This window comes from Aptenodytes patagonicus, chromosome 13, assembly GCF_965638725.1.
Source record: "Aptenodytes patagonicus chromosome 13, bAptPat1.pri.cur, whole genome shotgun sequence".
NCBI lineage: Eukaryota > Metazoa > Chordata > Aves > Sphenisciformes > Spheniscidae > Aptenodytes > Aptenodytes patagonicus.
In genome coordinates, this window is record NC_134961.1 from 18,873,111 (window position 1) to 18,889,993 (window position 16,883).

At 36.4% G+C, this 16,883-nt stretch overlaps 1 protein-coding gene across 26 annotated transcripts in view; it reads right to left on the minus strand.

Annotated features, from left to right (window-relative positions):
* Nucleotides 1–16,883, minus strand: part of RBFOX1 (RNA binding fox-1 homolog 1) — a 1,372,937-nt gene that overhangs the window by 103,238 nt on the left and 1,252,816 nt on the right. For all 26 annotated transcript variants that reach the window (XM_076351295.1, XM_076351294.1, XM_076351293.1 and 23 more), the window contains one exon: nt 1,601–1,744. In XM_076351295.1, coding sequence (XP_076207410.1) covers nt 1,601–1,744 — 144 coding nt within the window. The remainder of the gene's footprint in view (nt 1–1,600; nt 1,745–16,883) is intronic.

A 16,883-nucleotide genomic window follows, 5' to 3' on the forward strand; every position in this document is an offset into this window, starting at 1 on the left:
CCTTGGCTTATTTTATGTTCTTGCATTCACCATCTAATTAATGTTTTAACTGCAACTTTAGCCTATAAGCAGACACTGACTTAAAGTTTAAACAACCCTCCTCTGCTGTATTTATGTCCATGCAAAAAGATCATCTGCTGTGCGTATAACGCGGTCATGACGCAGCGTTACCATATTTCGTATCAGATATGTCAACTCACACTTGCATAAATTTCTTTTTTATATCAATTCAGAAGCTAAAAGTTTACTGTTACCAAGTCATTCTAAAGCTGGAAAACTCTAGCCATTCTCCAGTGTTAGTCTTTTGAGACCTAAGACTTAGAAATATTGAAAAGAAGTGTAGTTTTTATTAACTTATAAATTACTACAATCCCTCAAAAAAAAAAAAATCCTTTCATTTAGTGTACTTTCAAATAAAATCCATTATTTTAAGTGGTTTGCTTAATTTAAATAAATTTGCATCTTTTTCCCTGGAGGGTTAATTATTATGCCTTCTGCTATTTTGCTGATGTGCTGTAAGCTGCATTTATGGGAGGTTACTTGTAGCAAGTCAGACACGGCAAAACAGTCACTCTCATTTCCCAATACTATACCAGGATTCTTTCTCCGGCACCGTTTCCTTCACTTCATACAAATAAATACTGAAAAACACGTCTTCACTCACAATGTCATTCACTCACTAAGACATTAGAAGAACTTAAAAATCTGAACTGAACATGAAAGATGAAGAGAAGAGTAGCGCCATGAAGTGCTAGATGCTGCACTGTATAACAAACTAACGCAGAAGAGAATTAAGTTTTAGTGGGTCAGAAATAAGAAAGCAAGAGGAACAGAAATACTTAAGAGTACTAACTTGGAAAAGGAAAAGCTGGGTTCTAATAGCTGATCAAGTACTATTTCTTGATTTTATTTAGTGACATTTCAAAATAAACCTAAAAGTTGTTGGAGCAGGGAGAAGAAACCAGGTCTATCCTCTCATGGTTATGAGCCTAGAATTGATGGCACGTATGAGATGTGTGAAACTCAGCCAATGCACATGAAGGTAGCTAATGGCCTGGGCAAAAGCAAAAATTGAGAGATTTATAGAAAACTACTGGCAAAGTCTTTAGAAGCTTATAGACCTACAATACCTGTGGGGACGGGTGAGGATTCCTACTCCTGGACTTCCTGCTTAAATTCAGCCCATGTCTGACTTCTGTAGATTTGGGTCCCTTGCTCATGAGGTCAAGCATTGACTATTTTACATCATGCTTTCCAAAAATCAATAAATACAGGCATATAAATCCAGATGTGTACAGCAGTAATACATATGCATTCAATATTTTAAGCCAATGTAGGTAGCTTTTTTTGAATGTAATACAAAACAGCACAATACATAGAATACACTCATTTGTATCACATATAGTAGAATCAGTAGAATTTCTTTTCCCAACTGTGACTGGCAAATCAGATGTTTGGTTATAAATAAATGAAAAGAGAATCTTTACTGAAAAGGGTTAAACAGCCTAAATCAGAGATACTGCTCTCATGGTTGCCTATAATATAAAATACCTATTGCAATGCAAATATAAAAAAGCATAAATAAAGTATGAGTACTTACACCAAACATTTGTCTAAGATCTGGATCCCGGAATCTGAATGGTATATTTGAGACGTGAAGCCGTTTTGGCTGTGATTTGTTTTCTGTGTTTTCAGAAGATTGTGTCTGTTGCTGGCCATCGGTCTGTGCTGCATCATCTGTCTGCTAAAAGGGTAAAGCAAAACAAAGTAAAGCACACTAAGTATGTCTGCCATTTTTAATATAAAGTGGTGGCCTTAAATTCGCAGAAAAGATGACTAAAAAGGAGCTAATCTGCTCAGACAAAGGTACTGAAGAATATCTGAAGTTTAAATACATGAAAATCAAATCCGTTTCTATATCTGTCTCAACAGTATACGTTTTCAGTGATATTTTAATAGGTATTTGGAATAAACTGGAGAATAGGAAGGAGATTATTATTTGTTGATTTTCTTAGCTATTTTAAAATAATGAATAAATACGTCTCCCTATATTATAAGACTGTTGAAACCCCTTTAACCTCATCAGTGTTTGCCAATGGAAGAAACTGAATCTCCGTGTCCAAATAACAGCCTACTTGCAGAAGCAAGCTATACACTTTCAAATAAGATTAGTACTTTCATTCAGAGGCCGCTGGGACTTCTACACAGGAGGTAGGTAACACATCACATCCGAGCTGCCATTTCATAAGAAGTGCTAATGGGCACTAGAGGGTCATTTTGTCTAGATAAATGGTCAACATTATGGAAAAGGCCTTGAGTTGTGAAAGGGAACAGAAGCATAATCAGTGGTGAAGGTTGCCTGACATAAAAGTGAGACCCAGAAACAAAGTTCTACAGATTTTTCTTTCTCACCAAAAAAAGATCATATCATGGTGCTTCTTACGGGGATACTGTTCCCTAGTTTTAAAATGCTATTTTATAATTCAAGGACATTGCTGTGTATTACAATTTAACAAACAAACAGAATTATAAACGCCTATAGAGGTTAGGAAAAAACATTATGTCCTTCATCCAAAAAGTAAAACTAAATAATGGTGGTCTATCAGTGTATTCTAGAAATTTCTGGGATGTGTTCTTTAATGATGTCACACAGTGCCTATTTAATCACTGCGTGTACAGCACACATTCACCAGAAAAAGATTTTGCATAGGTATGTAAAAACAGCATAGTTATTTTCTTTTGCACTGGTAGAGGGGATTTGGAAAAAAAGAAGAGGAAAGAAAATAGTTGAATGAAACTACAAGGATCATCTTACAACTGCTACTCTATTTTCTCTGTCCTTCCTCTTCCTTCAGACCATATTCATCTTCCAAATATTCATTTTTCTCTTGTGTTCTAATGTTACAGTTCAGCTTGTCTTTTTTTCATTTAAAAAAGAAAATCTCCCATTTCCTGCTAGTATCAAATTTCTTTTAAGAGACAGTAGTTTTAAGCAAAATAAAAATGGTTAAATAAAATAAACCTTACCACAGACTTTTAGTACCAATAAGCCTGTTAAGGAGGAAGCAAAAGAACTCAGACAGAATACATAGTTTACATCAGCAATAACTACATATAAATGTAATTCTAGCAAGTTAAATGCAACATCATTTTCCCCAGTAAATGCAGATGTTCTCAAATTTAAAGTACAAACATCTACAATTTCCTGTATTGCCTATACTTCTGTGCTAAAAACACTTCACAAATAAAGGTCCTTATCATTTCTGCAGAAGCATCAGTTCATCAGCGGTGTCTACCTCTCATGGGATACAGCAAGACTCGTACACAAACACAAACTTGTGTGTGCACTAAAGAAGGATTTTGAAGTGGTCCAAACAAGGAACTGGGAACAGCTCAAGTGTAAACCTAAAACTGAGTCAGCGCCACCACATCGCTTCATCTGCTACCCCCTGAACTCACAGACAGGGTCCCACAAGCTAAACAGTTAATCTTTACAAATTTCTAGTGATTTAAATACTAAGCATGGTATACAGCTGTTAAGAGACAAAAACATGTTTCATGCTAATCTCTTGCTATCTAAAACCAACTCAAAAATTCAAAATTCAGATTTTAGACAACTGTTCCATCCCTAAACACCACAGAGATTACCTTCTACCTTCAGGCCTTAAAAGGAGAGAAATATGAAGGAAATTTGGTGTATAAGAGCAGGTGGGGGACGAGGGACTGAAAACTCTTGAAATACGACACTCCAGAAGAATTTAAGGTCAATTGGATTAATCTGAAGAGAATTAAAGAATTCTGAAGGTGCTGCTCAGCTTCAGGAACAAAGGGTGCCCCAGGAAGAAATTACATAATCAGCGTACTGTATCAATGCAAATTGGAAAAAGAAATTTCTGTTCACTGTATTAATATAAATGATGAGAAACAAGGAGTAGAAGGGTTGAACCGTGTACTATTAGCATACCAAAACATTAGAAGCAACTTCAGTACCAAAAAGCTAAACAGATATATTGCCAACAAAAAGCCAGTGAGGTTTCTGAAGATGATGCTAAAATGAAGAAGCTACAAATTATGGTTGAAGTGGGTAAACCCAGGTACTGTTATTTTCTGGGTATTTCTTTTTGATTTTACCACTTTTGTTCACAGAAGCCTGAAATTTACATTTTCAGCAAAGAAAGTCTCAGAGTTTGGGCAGTGAGGACTGAAAACCAGAAACTTCAGAAAGTCACTATCATCCAAGATTCATACCTGCAAATGCCCTTAAAGAAGTCTGTGGGCAGAATTAACAGAGCTAAACCATTTAAAATGTATTGAAAGGCTTGACAATATAACAGCGTCATTACAAAGCGTATTACCATCCAAAAATCTGCAGATGAGCCTAGGAGATCTGGAGAAGGATAACTGCAAATTGAAATTGGAATATGAAGCTTATCCAAAAATTTCCAAGTAACACCAAGGAGGTAAAATACACATAAGACAGAGGACAGGCTGGATTTTGCAAAGTCCCAGAAAAGAAAGTTTCAAAGCCCTGTGGACTCAAAGAGCTAGAATACAATTTACCTTACACATAAATAATATGTTTCAAGAGAATATTTTCATTGCTAGAGGATCTAAAGACCGGTGTTTGATATTTCTTTAAAAATTAATTGAAGTTGGTATATGACATTAGCCTCGCTACAACCCTGCAGTCTAGTATGCAAACAGTACAAGTCCTGATCTATTATGGGTCTGGTCTCTTTCAATACCCTCTCCTGACTCAATCAAGCAAATTAGTATGCTTTATGCAAAACAACGAAATAAATAACCCCCCTAAGCCTTACCATTAAATAGAAATTACATAAAAGGGAGTATAGTCTGTGTGTTTTTTCACATACGACCTAATTTTTTGAGTACAAAGCTGTATCAGTTACCTTCATGTATCAAAAAGTCATTAATTTAATTTTGTGAAGAGATCACAATTCATAAGCCAACTATTCAACACATTTTACCATCGGAACTATCTGCTATCTAGTGGTCCTTGCTTTTCCTTGTGTGTAATGGATTTTTTTTTCCCAGAGAAGATGGCAATGTAAATTCATACACAACATCTAATCCATTATAATCTTGTTTATGGAACTGCTCTCTAACCAGCGATTTTCCATGCTGTATTTGTGCAGTTTGTTATTGCTGTGTAAACACCTTGCATTTGATGTTTTTGAATAGCATCTTATTTTTCCAGATGATACCTACAATTTATCAAGATTATTTTGAATTCTAATCCTGTCCTGCAATGTACTTGCAGTCCTTCCCAGCTTGGTATTGTTGCAAATTTAATAAGTATACACTCTATTCCATCATTCAGATCGTTAATGGAAATACTGAAAAACACTGAGTCACCACAAAGCCCTGCAGAACTCCTTTTAAGAAATCTTCTCATTTTTATAATGAGCTGCTTCTTAAACACAGTTTCTAGTTTTCCACCCAGCCTATGGTAGTTGCATGTTTACCATATTTCCCAGCTTGCTTAAAAGCATGTCTTGTGTGAAAGTGTCCAAGCCTTATGAAAAGCGAAATATAACATTCAAGGCTTTTTCTTTGTCCACAAGGCCACGGTAGAAGTAAAAGACTATCTTTTTGACAAATCTGTGCTGATGGCTATTCTTCTTGTACTTTCAGGTGTTAAAAATGCAGTGTGCATTTACTTGTTCCAGTATTTTCCCAGGACTGAAACTCTGATGACAGCACATGCCTTTAACCTATAAAACCAACACTTCTCTCTCCCTCCTCTTTAAAAACTGGCATTATACCTACTCTCCTCCCGTCTTCCAGTACCTCTACTCATTCTCCACGAGATAACAGACACAGACACTAATCGCTCCAAAATATTATCAGTTTAATCTTTAAATACCTTGGAACAGAGCTAATTAGAAACAGTTAACTGAAAAAAAACCACCACACCTAACCTACCTGAATATTCTTTAATTGGTTTCTTCCCTCTTTGAGACTGATAACTTTTTCTGACAGTCGGGAAATTATTGTAATAATCACCTGGCTGAGGCTGACTTCTACAGTGAGGAATCATGCAAAGAAGAAAGGTTCTCTTACCCTTCTTCCCAAGATTGCATTTCACATTCACTCTCAAAGATTCCCTCTAGCCTGGCATTAACTACCGGTTTCTCCACCCTGACTCGAACCCCCTCTAGACCCACCTCTCTCCTGGTTGCCTTTTGTACATTCAGTTGCAGAACTTGTCACCAGCACATTCCAATAGCAATCTCAATTGCCAGTCTGGCTGCAGTAAGCATCAAATCACCTGAAATCCCTATTATTCATGACTTTAGTACTGTACCTCTGGTTGTCTACTAAAGATCTCATCCACTGAATCTTACTAGCTGGATGTCTATGATAATTTTCAGAACAAAGAGGTCCTTTTTTCCTCTAATAGTTATCCAGAGGCCTTTAAGGGTCTCTCTCCTTCTACAATGGTGACCTTGGATAAGGCACCCCCTTAAATTACAGGGGAACAATTCCTTTCTTGTTTGCTCTTCCTAATCAAGATTTACAACTTTATTTTCAACAGCATATAGTTTTTGCAGGTATGAATTTTCAACACAATTTTGATTTTTTTTATGGCACTTTATGCCCTTCTATTGTGACGTAATTGGTCACAACAGCATCATGTAAGTACAGTGTGGCCACAATGTACACAGCAGGTGTGGACACAGTCGGTACAATGTTTATTACAGGGCATCAGTAAATACCCCAAAACAGACTGCTTCCATTTGAAAAGCCTGAGGTATGGAATTTCTATGAGACTGTTCAGTTCCTAAACATTTCTAGAACCCTACATCATGCTTCATAACTGTTAAAGCTATTAAAAAAAAAAAAAATCCAGCATGTGACAGTTCAAATAATTTTAAAAGAAGCTGTTTTTCTAAACAGGTAGACCAAGAACTAAAGCTACGAATGCACTGGGAGCTGAAAGCACTGGGAATACAGACCCTTAGTGCTTTAAGAAATCAGTGGTAACTGCAGGTTCTCAGCACCCTTGAAAATTACTACAGATTGGCTTTTTTCCTATGCACGTCAGTCAGCACTGTATCAGGTTAGTTTGTAGCTCTGAGGTTTAAGATGTCATTTGTCATCTTCACCGAAAGGTCATCTCCACCGATTTGCTGCATGACTTTTTTTCTGGTTCCACTGAGAACGTATTTCTAATTTAAAAAACCTAATAAACAGTTACATATTTTAGCAGATTATTGATGAGTATTGCCTGGAGGGAACCACAGGATGAAAACTTTGGCATCCTATTGACTATACAATGACAGACACTGCTACAAAATTTTATTTATGTAAAAAACATTTGCTATGGATATTTATTAATACACAACTGCAAGTTTCCAGCACCATTTTATGTTATAAATGTTAAAATAAGGTGCTGAAACTTGAATCCTCTAACGACTGTTGATTGCATTTGCAGGCACTTCATACAGAATTGAGATGCTCAATTTTCCATAATAATTTCTAACTCAATCGATATATATGAGCTAAACAAGTTTAATCTTGGTGAAATTTAATTTCGGTATGGACAACATTCAGAGAAAACCATGTGAGGCATGCCTACATCTCTACATAGAAATATGTCTTCATATGTCAATTTTAATTTATCATTTCAGAGAATAAATATTCCTCTGTATCTTAAGACCCTGTGTCATGCTATTATTATTCATTGATAGTTCTCTTTACAGTTCACTTTTCTCTTGACCTTTGTCCAGTCTTATTCAATACACACATATCTCCATTTTAATAAAAATATTTTGCATTGTTATCATCTCAAACATTGAAGAGAAACTATTTAACACAAAAGGTGAGGAAATATATCTAACCCCTCAGAGAAACAAACATCATGAAACCGACTTCTTGAGCTAGCCAATTTAAATGAAATAGATATGTTCATAATATTGCCTAAGTATAGAATCATATTAATATTTATCACTGAAATTATTGAATCAGCTACCAGAAGTGCGTGGAGGTATAAATGATAATAACAAAGATTTTAAGAAAACTAGTACTAAAATCAGATGCCCTTGTATATGATCTTTCATTACAATATCTGAAGTAATTCTCTGCCAGTTCGAGGTATACTCAGGAAAAAGTGACACAGAAAAGAAAATCCTTCACTAGTCTGCATTCAGAAAACATTGTTACTGAAGCTAATGCAAGTTACATCTGATATAAAACTTATTCTCTGAGTCTCAGTTGTCTTCGATATTTATACATATTTTACAGGAATTTGTTTTTACTGATTTGCTCTTCTCTCTCTCTCTCTCAGTACGTCACCGCCTAGGGCTGTCATACTCCTTGCCTTTTCTGACCAAATCACACATACCGCTTTTGGTTCCCATTCCACCACATATTCGCAATTATAAAATATTAAAGAATCTTAATATATGATAGTCTTAGAACTTATAATGAAAGTCATAAATACAGAATACAGAAATAGAAGACCAAATTCTCACATACACAGACATAAATCGAGATGAACTCCCTTTACTTCATTGAGCTACTAAAGGCTTAGATGTTAGAATAAATTAAAATTGAAACCATTCTTATATGTAAGGTAAGCAAACCCAAATCAAAGAGGGTGTTTCAGAAAATGATATTTCATATAAGACACTTTCAGTATAAATATATGGTATACTTTTTAACCAAATCCATCATCAGGACAATTGAAATAAAATCTAATGTTTTGTAAAGAAATTCTTTATCTTTACCAAAATACTAATTTTTCATCTCCTTAACTCAGTTCTAGAAACAGAAATCTTCTATTCTTATAAGACTTCATACTGAAGTCAAGTTCTTAAAATCAATTTAAAACACTGTTTATTTGGGCACGCCTAGTTTTTCCGTAACTGTCACTATTACCAATTCTTCCACTTTCACTGAGAGGAGGTTAAATGCAATGAAAAATGAGGAGTGCCAGTTATGCTGCAAGTTTTCAGAAGTTTAGTGGTTGAAAAAGTTCCTTCTAACAACTGGCAACAGGCATGCACGATTCTTAATAAAATTTGTTTCGTAGTGATTATGCAAATGCAAGTAGTGGCCTGCGCTGTACTCCTGTCGAGTACTCCTGACGCACCTGTCGAGCGTATCTAGTCCTTCAAGAGCTGCTGCTGCTTTTGGGGCAAGTGAACCACGAAGTGTCTTAGATCGTTCCATCTCACAACCAAAGAACACGTGTTTCACAACACAAAGATCCAGTGTGCTGCCTCAGGATCGACCTACACTACAAATTTCTGGTATCAGAAGAAACTACTATAATTTAACAAAAAAGTAGTAACTTAACTGAAAAGGACCATTTTCTAAAACATTTCAGCAAATAGATTTTTTTTGTTTCACTTTCTGGCTTTTTCCCAAGAATTTTAAAGATTTATAAAAGTGAAGAAAACTGCTAAACAAAATGTTCTTCTGGATAAAATAGATTTTAAAATTTCCTATTTGGAGAAAATGTTATCTCCCCCTGCCTTTTTTTTAAGACCTCACTAATCCAAATTTGCAATATATTTCACCCAGAAATACATTCTTTAGGGGGGGGGGGGGGGAAATGTATGCTTTAAAACCTTCCTCCAGCTCTAATACAAACCCATTTCCCAGGTTCCTCCTGACTGGACACAAGAGTGTCATCTCCCACCCTTAGCACTTGTGGCAAAGGCACTGCGTGCAATAAAACAGAATGTTCAGTGAACCTGAAATCAGAGAGGGCCTTGTGTACACCGTTTGGGCAGAAAACACAATTCCATTCTCCTTCCCAGCAAATAGAAATTTTCTTTATCCCTTTCCGTCTATTACTGAAGACAGTCAGTCCTGTAATGTTTCTTACACCGGAATTGTGAGTGTTGCACTTTCCCTCCATTCTTTTTCATTGACTAATCTCGCTCATTTTCTACAAAACAATGGTGGTGATCATTCTTGTATAATCTGTAAACAAATACAAATTGGCTGCATATTTTTTAAACCCACACCAAGTCTGGAGGAAGAACAGCCTAATTCTAGTAGGAATAACCTGTAAAATATTTACAGGAAAAAAAGAAAGAGAAGAAAAGCAATAGATTCTTTTTTAAAATATACTCAATGGCAAACTTAGTGCTACACTGAGTTTCTCATGTATACATACCCGCATAAAGGTAAAGCTCTTTAAAATTTTAAATTAAAAAAAAAGCTCATTAAATTAAAAAAAAAATGCCCAAAACAGCACTGTTTTTTCCTGCTGCACCAATCAAGTTATTTCTCAGTGAGAAAGAGCTTGTGAATGTCTTCTAGGCATTATTTGATTAAGTTGACGATATTATGTGAGCAATGGTTGAGTACCCACTGTGCTGTACTTTTGACCAAATTGATTTGTGTAATGAACACTTGCAATGTCTCTTCTCTAGCCTGAACAGGGCTCTTGATTTAACCAGTGATGCTGGAAGCCAAGTGAATTTACAGCCCCCACAGTCATTCTCTCTCAATCTGGAGAGAATAGCAACAGCAGTACATGAGCAAGCATAATTCAATACATTGTGCTATAAGCGCAGAAAATAATATCAGAGAGCTCTGCAATATACCTGTTTGATTTGATTTGTAAACCTGATAAAAAAGCAATCAAGAAAAGTTCAGCAGAAAAAAAATATATGCGTCCTGAGCAAAAATGTAACCATACTGAATGTGTACAAAGAACTGAAAAAATCATGCATAGTAAATCAACTTCAGAGTTTCCTTAGATAATATTGCACATTTTCCATTTAAAAAGGGTCTAGATTCTGAAAAGTTACCTTTCCATTAAAAAGTGAGCAAAGAGAATAATTTAAAACCGAGCTTGGGACTTTCTGAAAATACTGTTTCCCAAATATACTACAAACAGCGTACTGACAAAGGCAATGGGCTTGTATCTTTCCTGTTTTCTTAAGTAGATTGACTGATTAATCATACTGGTTTTGATAAATTTATATTCTGATAAGTCCCGGCCCTGCAATGTGCTTCCCAGAAGCATAACAACATAGAGGAAAAGGTGTTATCTACACAGATACATCTGTTTGTACTTAAATGTTTACACAAAGGTGTACATGTGAAAAAAATTCTAGCACTGTGCTTTTTTACAACTGTGATAAACATTACCAGAAGTATCAGTGACTTTTCTTGTCGACTGCATGTCTGTTATCCTTTTCTCATGAGTAAAGATAGTAAAGTCTCATTGCTATAGGATATTACATAGGTGAGATTATTTTTTCAAATTAGTTCTAAAGATAAAAATGTTTTAAGTATCTCATACTGCAAGGCATGCAGCTCATGCCACATCAATTTATCCCCTTAAGAATCCATTTCTGAAGACAATGTGCGCTGTTCTTCATGCTGATCTAGTGCAAAATGCACATAGATGTGGGACTTCCCATTATGCACAAAGAAATGTAATAGTATAATCATGACTGCATTTCATAGAATCATAGAATCATTAAGGTTGGAAAAGACATCTAAGATCATCGAGTCCAACCGTCGACCCAACACCACCACCCACTAAACCATATCCCTAAGCGCCTCATCTACACGTCTTTTAAATATTTCCAGGGATGGGGACTCAACCACTTCCCTGGGCAGCCTGGTCCAATTTTAACCACTCTTTCAGGAAAGAAATTTGATAATGTTGTTAAATTTCCAGTGTAACTGTGAATATTTCGTACTCTAGGAATGCTTGGTTTCAGAGATACTGAGACTTAAACCCTGCAGGGGAAACCTTGACCTCTTGTTTTCAGCAGTAAAATTCCCTTTTATTTCCACTGGGTCAGAACTTCACCCCAATATTATACCCACTTGACAAAATAATTTCACCATACCCATTAATTTCACTCAATTTCCAAGATTACAAAAGGTATAATGTTCCTGTTTTCATATCCTTTACAAAAATATTTTACTATCGAAAGCACCAAATGAAAACCAACCAAAGCAATTACTTTGTCACCATACCCTATGACAGTTCTGAAAAGAAACATACAGAGCAGCCAAGTCCCTGTCTTGTGAGGCCATCTTGTCCCGTCTCTAAAGCACTGAGCTATCACACTGGCTACTGTCCAGTCTATTAGTGCCTAAGAGCAGTCCTCCCTTCCATTTCAGTACTAGCAAAAGGATGTTAGATGTTCACTTGTGCCTATTCTTATTAATTATATACATCTTTCAAAGTTGAGACGAAATGTGAGACACACACTTAGCTTGCAAGCTGCATGGCATTTTGGTGACCCAAGTGATGAAGCTGGACAGACTAGCAAGCCTGATTGTTTTGTATGGGCAGAAGAGATTTATTCATAACATTGTGCTTCACAAGAAAGCAACTGCTTCATGTAGAACAGCATTTAGAAAAAAAGGCAAGATAAAGTGGCTGCTCTTCTGCATGAGCTAGTCCAAAATTCTAACAACCTAATGAAAGTATTTGCCTTAAATAATTTTTGTGTCAGACAAGGAAGTTCACCTTTCTTTTCTTCCAGACATAGGGGACCAGAATAGCTCCTACGCAATTCCAGTTCCGCATGTCTCATACCACATTCAATATAGGTGCATGTGGTCTGAGCAGTAACGGAGTCTGACAACAAAGCTTTATTGAGGCAGTAAGAAAGGTGATCAACAATGCGCCCATATGGCAACCCACCTAAATCATAAGCGATTGGATCATAAGCGATGCCATGGCTCCGGTGGGCTGCCAGGGACAGTTGGTGTCCAGGTCATCTGGCAGCAACAACCAATTGTGCAAATGCCTTTTGAATGTGGGCAAGAGTCGCATCACCCCTCGACTCCACCAGCAGCAGTGTGATTTGAGAGAATCGTACCTCGCATGAATAACGTGGGTGGCACCCTGCCTATGCTGCTGCTGTCGGTCAGAGGCAGAGTGTCGGCAGTCTGTCTGCACTGCCGATATTGGTCAAGGGGCAGGTTGGCAGGAGGCAGGGTGTCAGCATACCTTTTTTAAGCGAGAAGAGACAACCACCCCCCCTCTGGAATATTTTATGTTAGATGTCCTTGATCAGTCGGATGAATTCAATTTACTACCAGGAAGACAATGTAAGGTGGTTGACTCTGACTGGGACATTTGTTTTAGATATACTGCAACACACGAGCATAACCCGGTAGAATCCCTTAATCCAATTTACAGGCAAATGAAAAAGAACCTGAATAATTTTGTGCTTTGCTTCAGCAGTTTCTACGGTTCCTGCTATTGAATGTGCTATAGGGCTTCAGCGTACTGGGTATTGTTCCAGGTTGAGGACTTTAAAGCGGTACTGATTATTTCTTTCATTTCTAGATGGATGCATCCTGGATGCTGATACCACAGGCTACAAGAAAGTACTGCTATTATTGTGATAGCTTATGCATAGAGAGCTAGCAGCCTAAATAAGAGATCATTAATTTTGAGGACAGATAGGAGCAATAAAATAGGTTTCTTAAGCTTCTGGTACTGCAGGGCAACCAAAGAGTTATTAATTACTTGGCTACATTAATTATTTCCCCAATCTATCTTCCTTAACAATATGGAATATAGCCCTTACATAGTGCTTTACGTCACCATTGCTGGCTCATCATTTTTCTTCTAAAATAGTCAGCAGGATATCAGGCAATAGCATATCAATCATGTTTGGAGTGGAATCACCAGAAACCATAAATGTTTTGGATTCTGAATTTGTCATCTCAAAACTTAGGCAAAATTTGCTGGTATAAAGAGCAGATATGATTTTTTAAAAGAATATTCATGATAGGTTTTAATAGAGTTTTGAGTAACTAAGCAGTTGCCAAGTTCAGCTAAGGACATCCAATTGACATCAGCATATCAATAACTTGAAATGGGAGAAGGAATTATAGTAGGTTGCCTTAATGAATTATTTATTGTTTGCATCGATTCAATAACTATTTCTGACCACCTACTGATCCCATCCATGAATATCACAACAACAACAATTAACAAAAACGTTCTCTTATCAGCTGCATCCTGGCTCCATTAGCCAAGAAGGAAATGCATACACTCTATGCACGTTTTCAGAAGTTCATTCTACATGTACAAAAAATAAATTATTGTGCTATTTTCCCAGGATAATTTAAAAATAAATTCCTTTGGTTTACCCTTAAAAAAAAATTAAGCAGACACACTAGGAAACATTTTACTGGTCAAAGGACAAAAGCATTAATTTAATCCAAACGAAGTATCTTAAGCAATGATACATAGACACAAAGAAATATTCAATTAAATTTGTTATTCCTCTTTCATCTGTTAGTCAGAAGACTGTTATTTTTGATGTAATTCTTGTTGTTCTTTCAAAGGACTTCAATAGCAGGAATGAAGTGTTTAAAAATAACTTTGTTTCAATACTTGAAAGACACGTAAAATCAAGACAGGCAACAAATGAAAACATATAAAAAAATACCATGAAAATAAAAATAGAAATCTTGATTAGAGTTGATTAAAGTTTTTTTATCATTTGAATGGGAGCTCTAGCTTCACACTGCACAAGCTTGTTTGATAAATCCATCAAAGTATAACAAGAACAAAAAGCTACCAGTATCCTCAGCACTAAAAAATTACTTGCTCATGTCATTTTTGCCCACAAATTACTCAACACATTTACACCCTGAATTAATCTCTTATTTCTCTCATGATGGAGCTTGTTTCCTCTTATGTGCCTAAAAAGAAACATAATGCTAAGTGTGTGATCAACTAAAGCCTCAACGACACACCTGACACAAAGTCCTGCCTGTCGTGCCACCTTGAGACTCAAGTTCCTTCCACCCCACCTTGTGTTTACTCCAGCACTTTTATAGATGAGTGTTGGTTCAGACCCATTGATCCAACTGGAAACTTGCACTTCATAAAATGAGTTTGTGAGTTGATCCAATTCACAAGTGAAGAAAGGGACATAAATATGTAGATGATGTTGGGTAACAGAAAGCTGGAGGACAGGCCTATTCCTTTCTATGGCAGCACAGCCTTAGGTCACCTTAAGCCTGTTTGGAAGCTGCCACTTACCCTGACCACAGAGAAGGACTTCAGGGATTACGGAGTTATTCAGATAAATTATATGAAACAGGAGTTGAAATGCTTCCTCTGGAAGTATTAATGGGGAATGGATATGGTATGTTCTAAAGATCCGAAAATACAGATCTGCCACCTAAAAATATGTACCAGTAAGTAACAAAGTTTAAGTGAAGAGGGGTAAAATAGATGAAGAAATATAGAAGTGTTTTGTAAAGCTTACAGGTAAATATGCCTAATAGTTATGAAAGTTCTAAAACACCTTCTAAGTCACACTTTGTAAGGCCATCACATACTGGCAATAAATCAGGACACCACACTCTTGAGACCAAGACTTTCTGACTGATGCAAAGCTTGTGGCAGTAACTTGGTTACTGGAAATCCGCTCATTCTCCCTAAATAAGTTCTCCTATCCACCTCAGTTATTACCTTAATACATGAAGAAATTATTCACAAAACAACATAACTCAATACACAGGAAGGCGACTGTATTTTACCTGTGGTCATTCATTCATGCACAAGCATCACTGTTATAAAATAGAATGAGATTCTTTCCTTAAATTTTCTTAAATTAGCTTAAAAATTCTTGCAAGTATTATCCCTCATAAGTCAACATTATAAAAGGTTGTAAAGGTGCAATAAAGCTTATTAAATTTTTGTTCTGGCAACAGGCTCTATCTAGACAAAAATATCTTTTAAAGTCTGTGACTACCTTGTACAATGCTGTGACATTTAACGATATTTGTCCAAATGAAAAATCATTAATGAAATACTATGCTACACAGCTTCAAAGGACATTACTTTCTTTAAAAGAAAGGGAAGAAGTGTCTTTAGATGGAACACTTGCAGGTTTGGCTATGAAGAGTTGTTTAGAAAGCAATGTTTACCCTCAGCTGGAATCAATGTACTCTAGTTTCTGGAATTCCCCCCTGAACTAGACTCATGTCATGCATGTAAAGTCCCTTTTTGTAAAAGTTGTGTTGACACAACCAACTGCTGAGTGAACTTGTGAGAGCAGAGTTTCATGCTGAGAGAGAATGGTTGATCGCTACAGTGCAAGCTCATGAAAAGAAAGAAAACGTGACAGCATGATAAATGGTTTTTCATTGTTTGACCCCTCACCTATTCCTGAATTCCTGCTGTGACTTTCCATTTGCTCACTTGCATGTCTTAGCCCAAGGAGTCAATTCTGGAACCCTCTGAAACATGAAGAATTTGAGGGTTCTCCATGTCACAAAAAGACACTTTTTAAATCACATTGCTCTTTTTATACTGAGGCATACACCAACTTAACAAACAGCAGTTCAGCTCCTACACAGGATAGTAATTTTTTCAAACTTAGTTTACTGCCATTCCATGAAAAAATAGCTGGATTTATTTTTCTTATTGGTTATGTTCGGTAGTCTCATATCTTAGCATGTTGCAACCAAATGCAAGCAGCATTTCAAAAGAAATACAAAGTTTTGAATGGAAAAGCATGTCTGTGCCTGCTGTGTTCTGATGCTATCCTTTCTATAGAACACCAGATGCGCTATCCCGGTCAGTGGAACGTGCCCAAAGTTTTCCGCTAGCCCAACCAAAGTCAGAAATGTCCATGTCATGGAACGTTATGCTTTACGTAAACCAGAAGCAAACTTTTTCATCCTTCTCTTCAAGCTCATCCAACATCTTTCCTTCATTAAACGTGGAAGACGATTTAACGTTTTAGAAAATATCCCTTCTTCCTTCCCTTCTCCCACTTAAAAAAAAAAAAGAAAAATCTAGAGAGTACTGGGTGGTTCAATGAACTTGTAAAGGGTTTAAATCACCAATTCAAATCTAGCTGTGAATGCTAATCTTATGGTGAATTCTGCTTGAC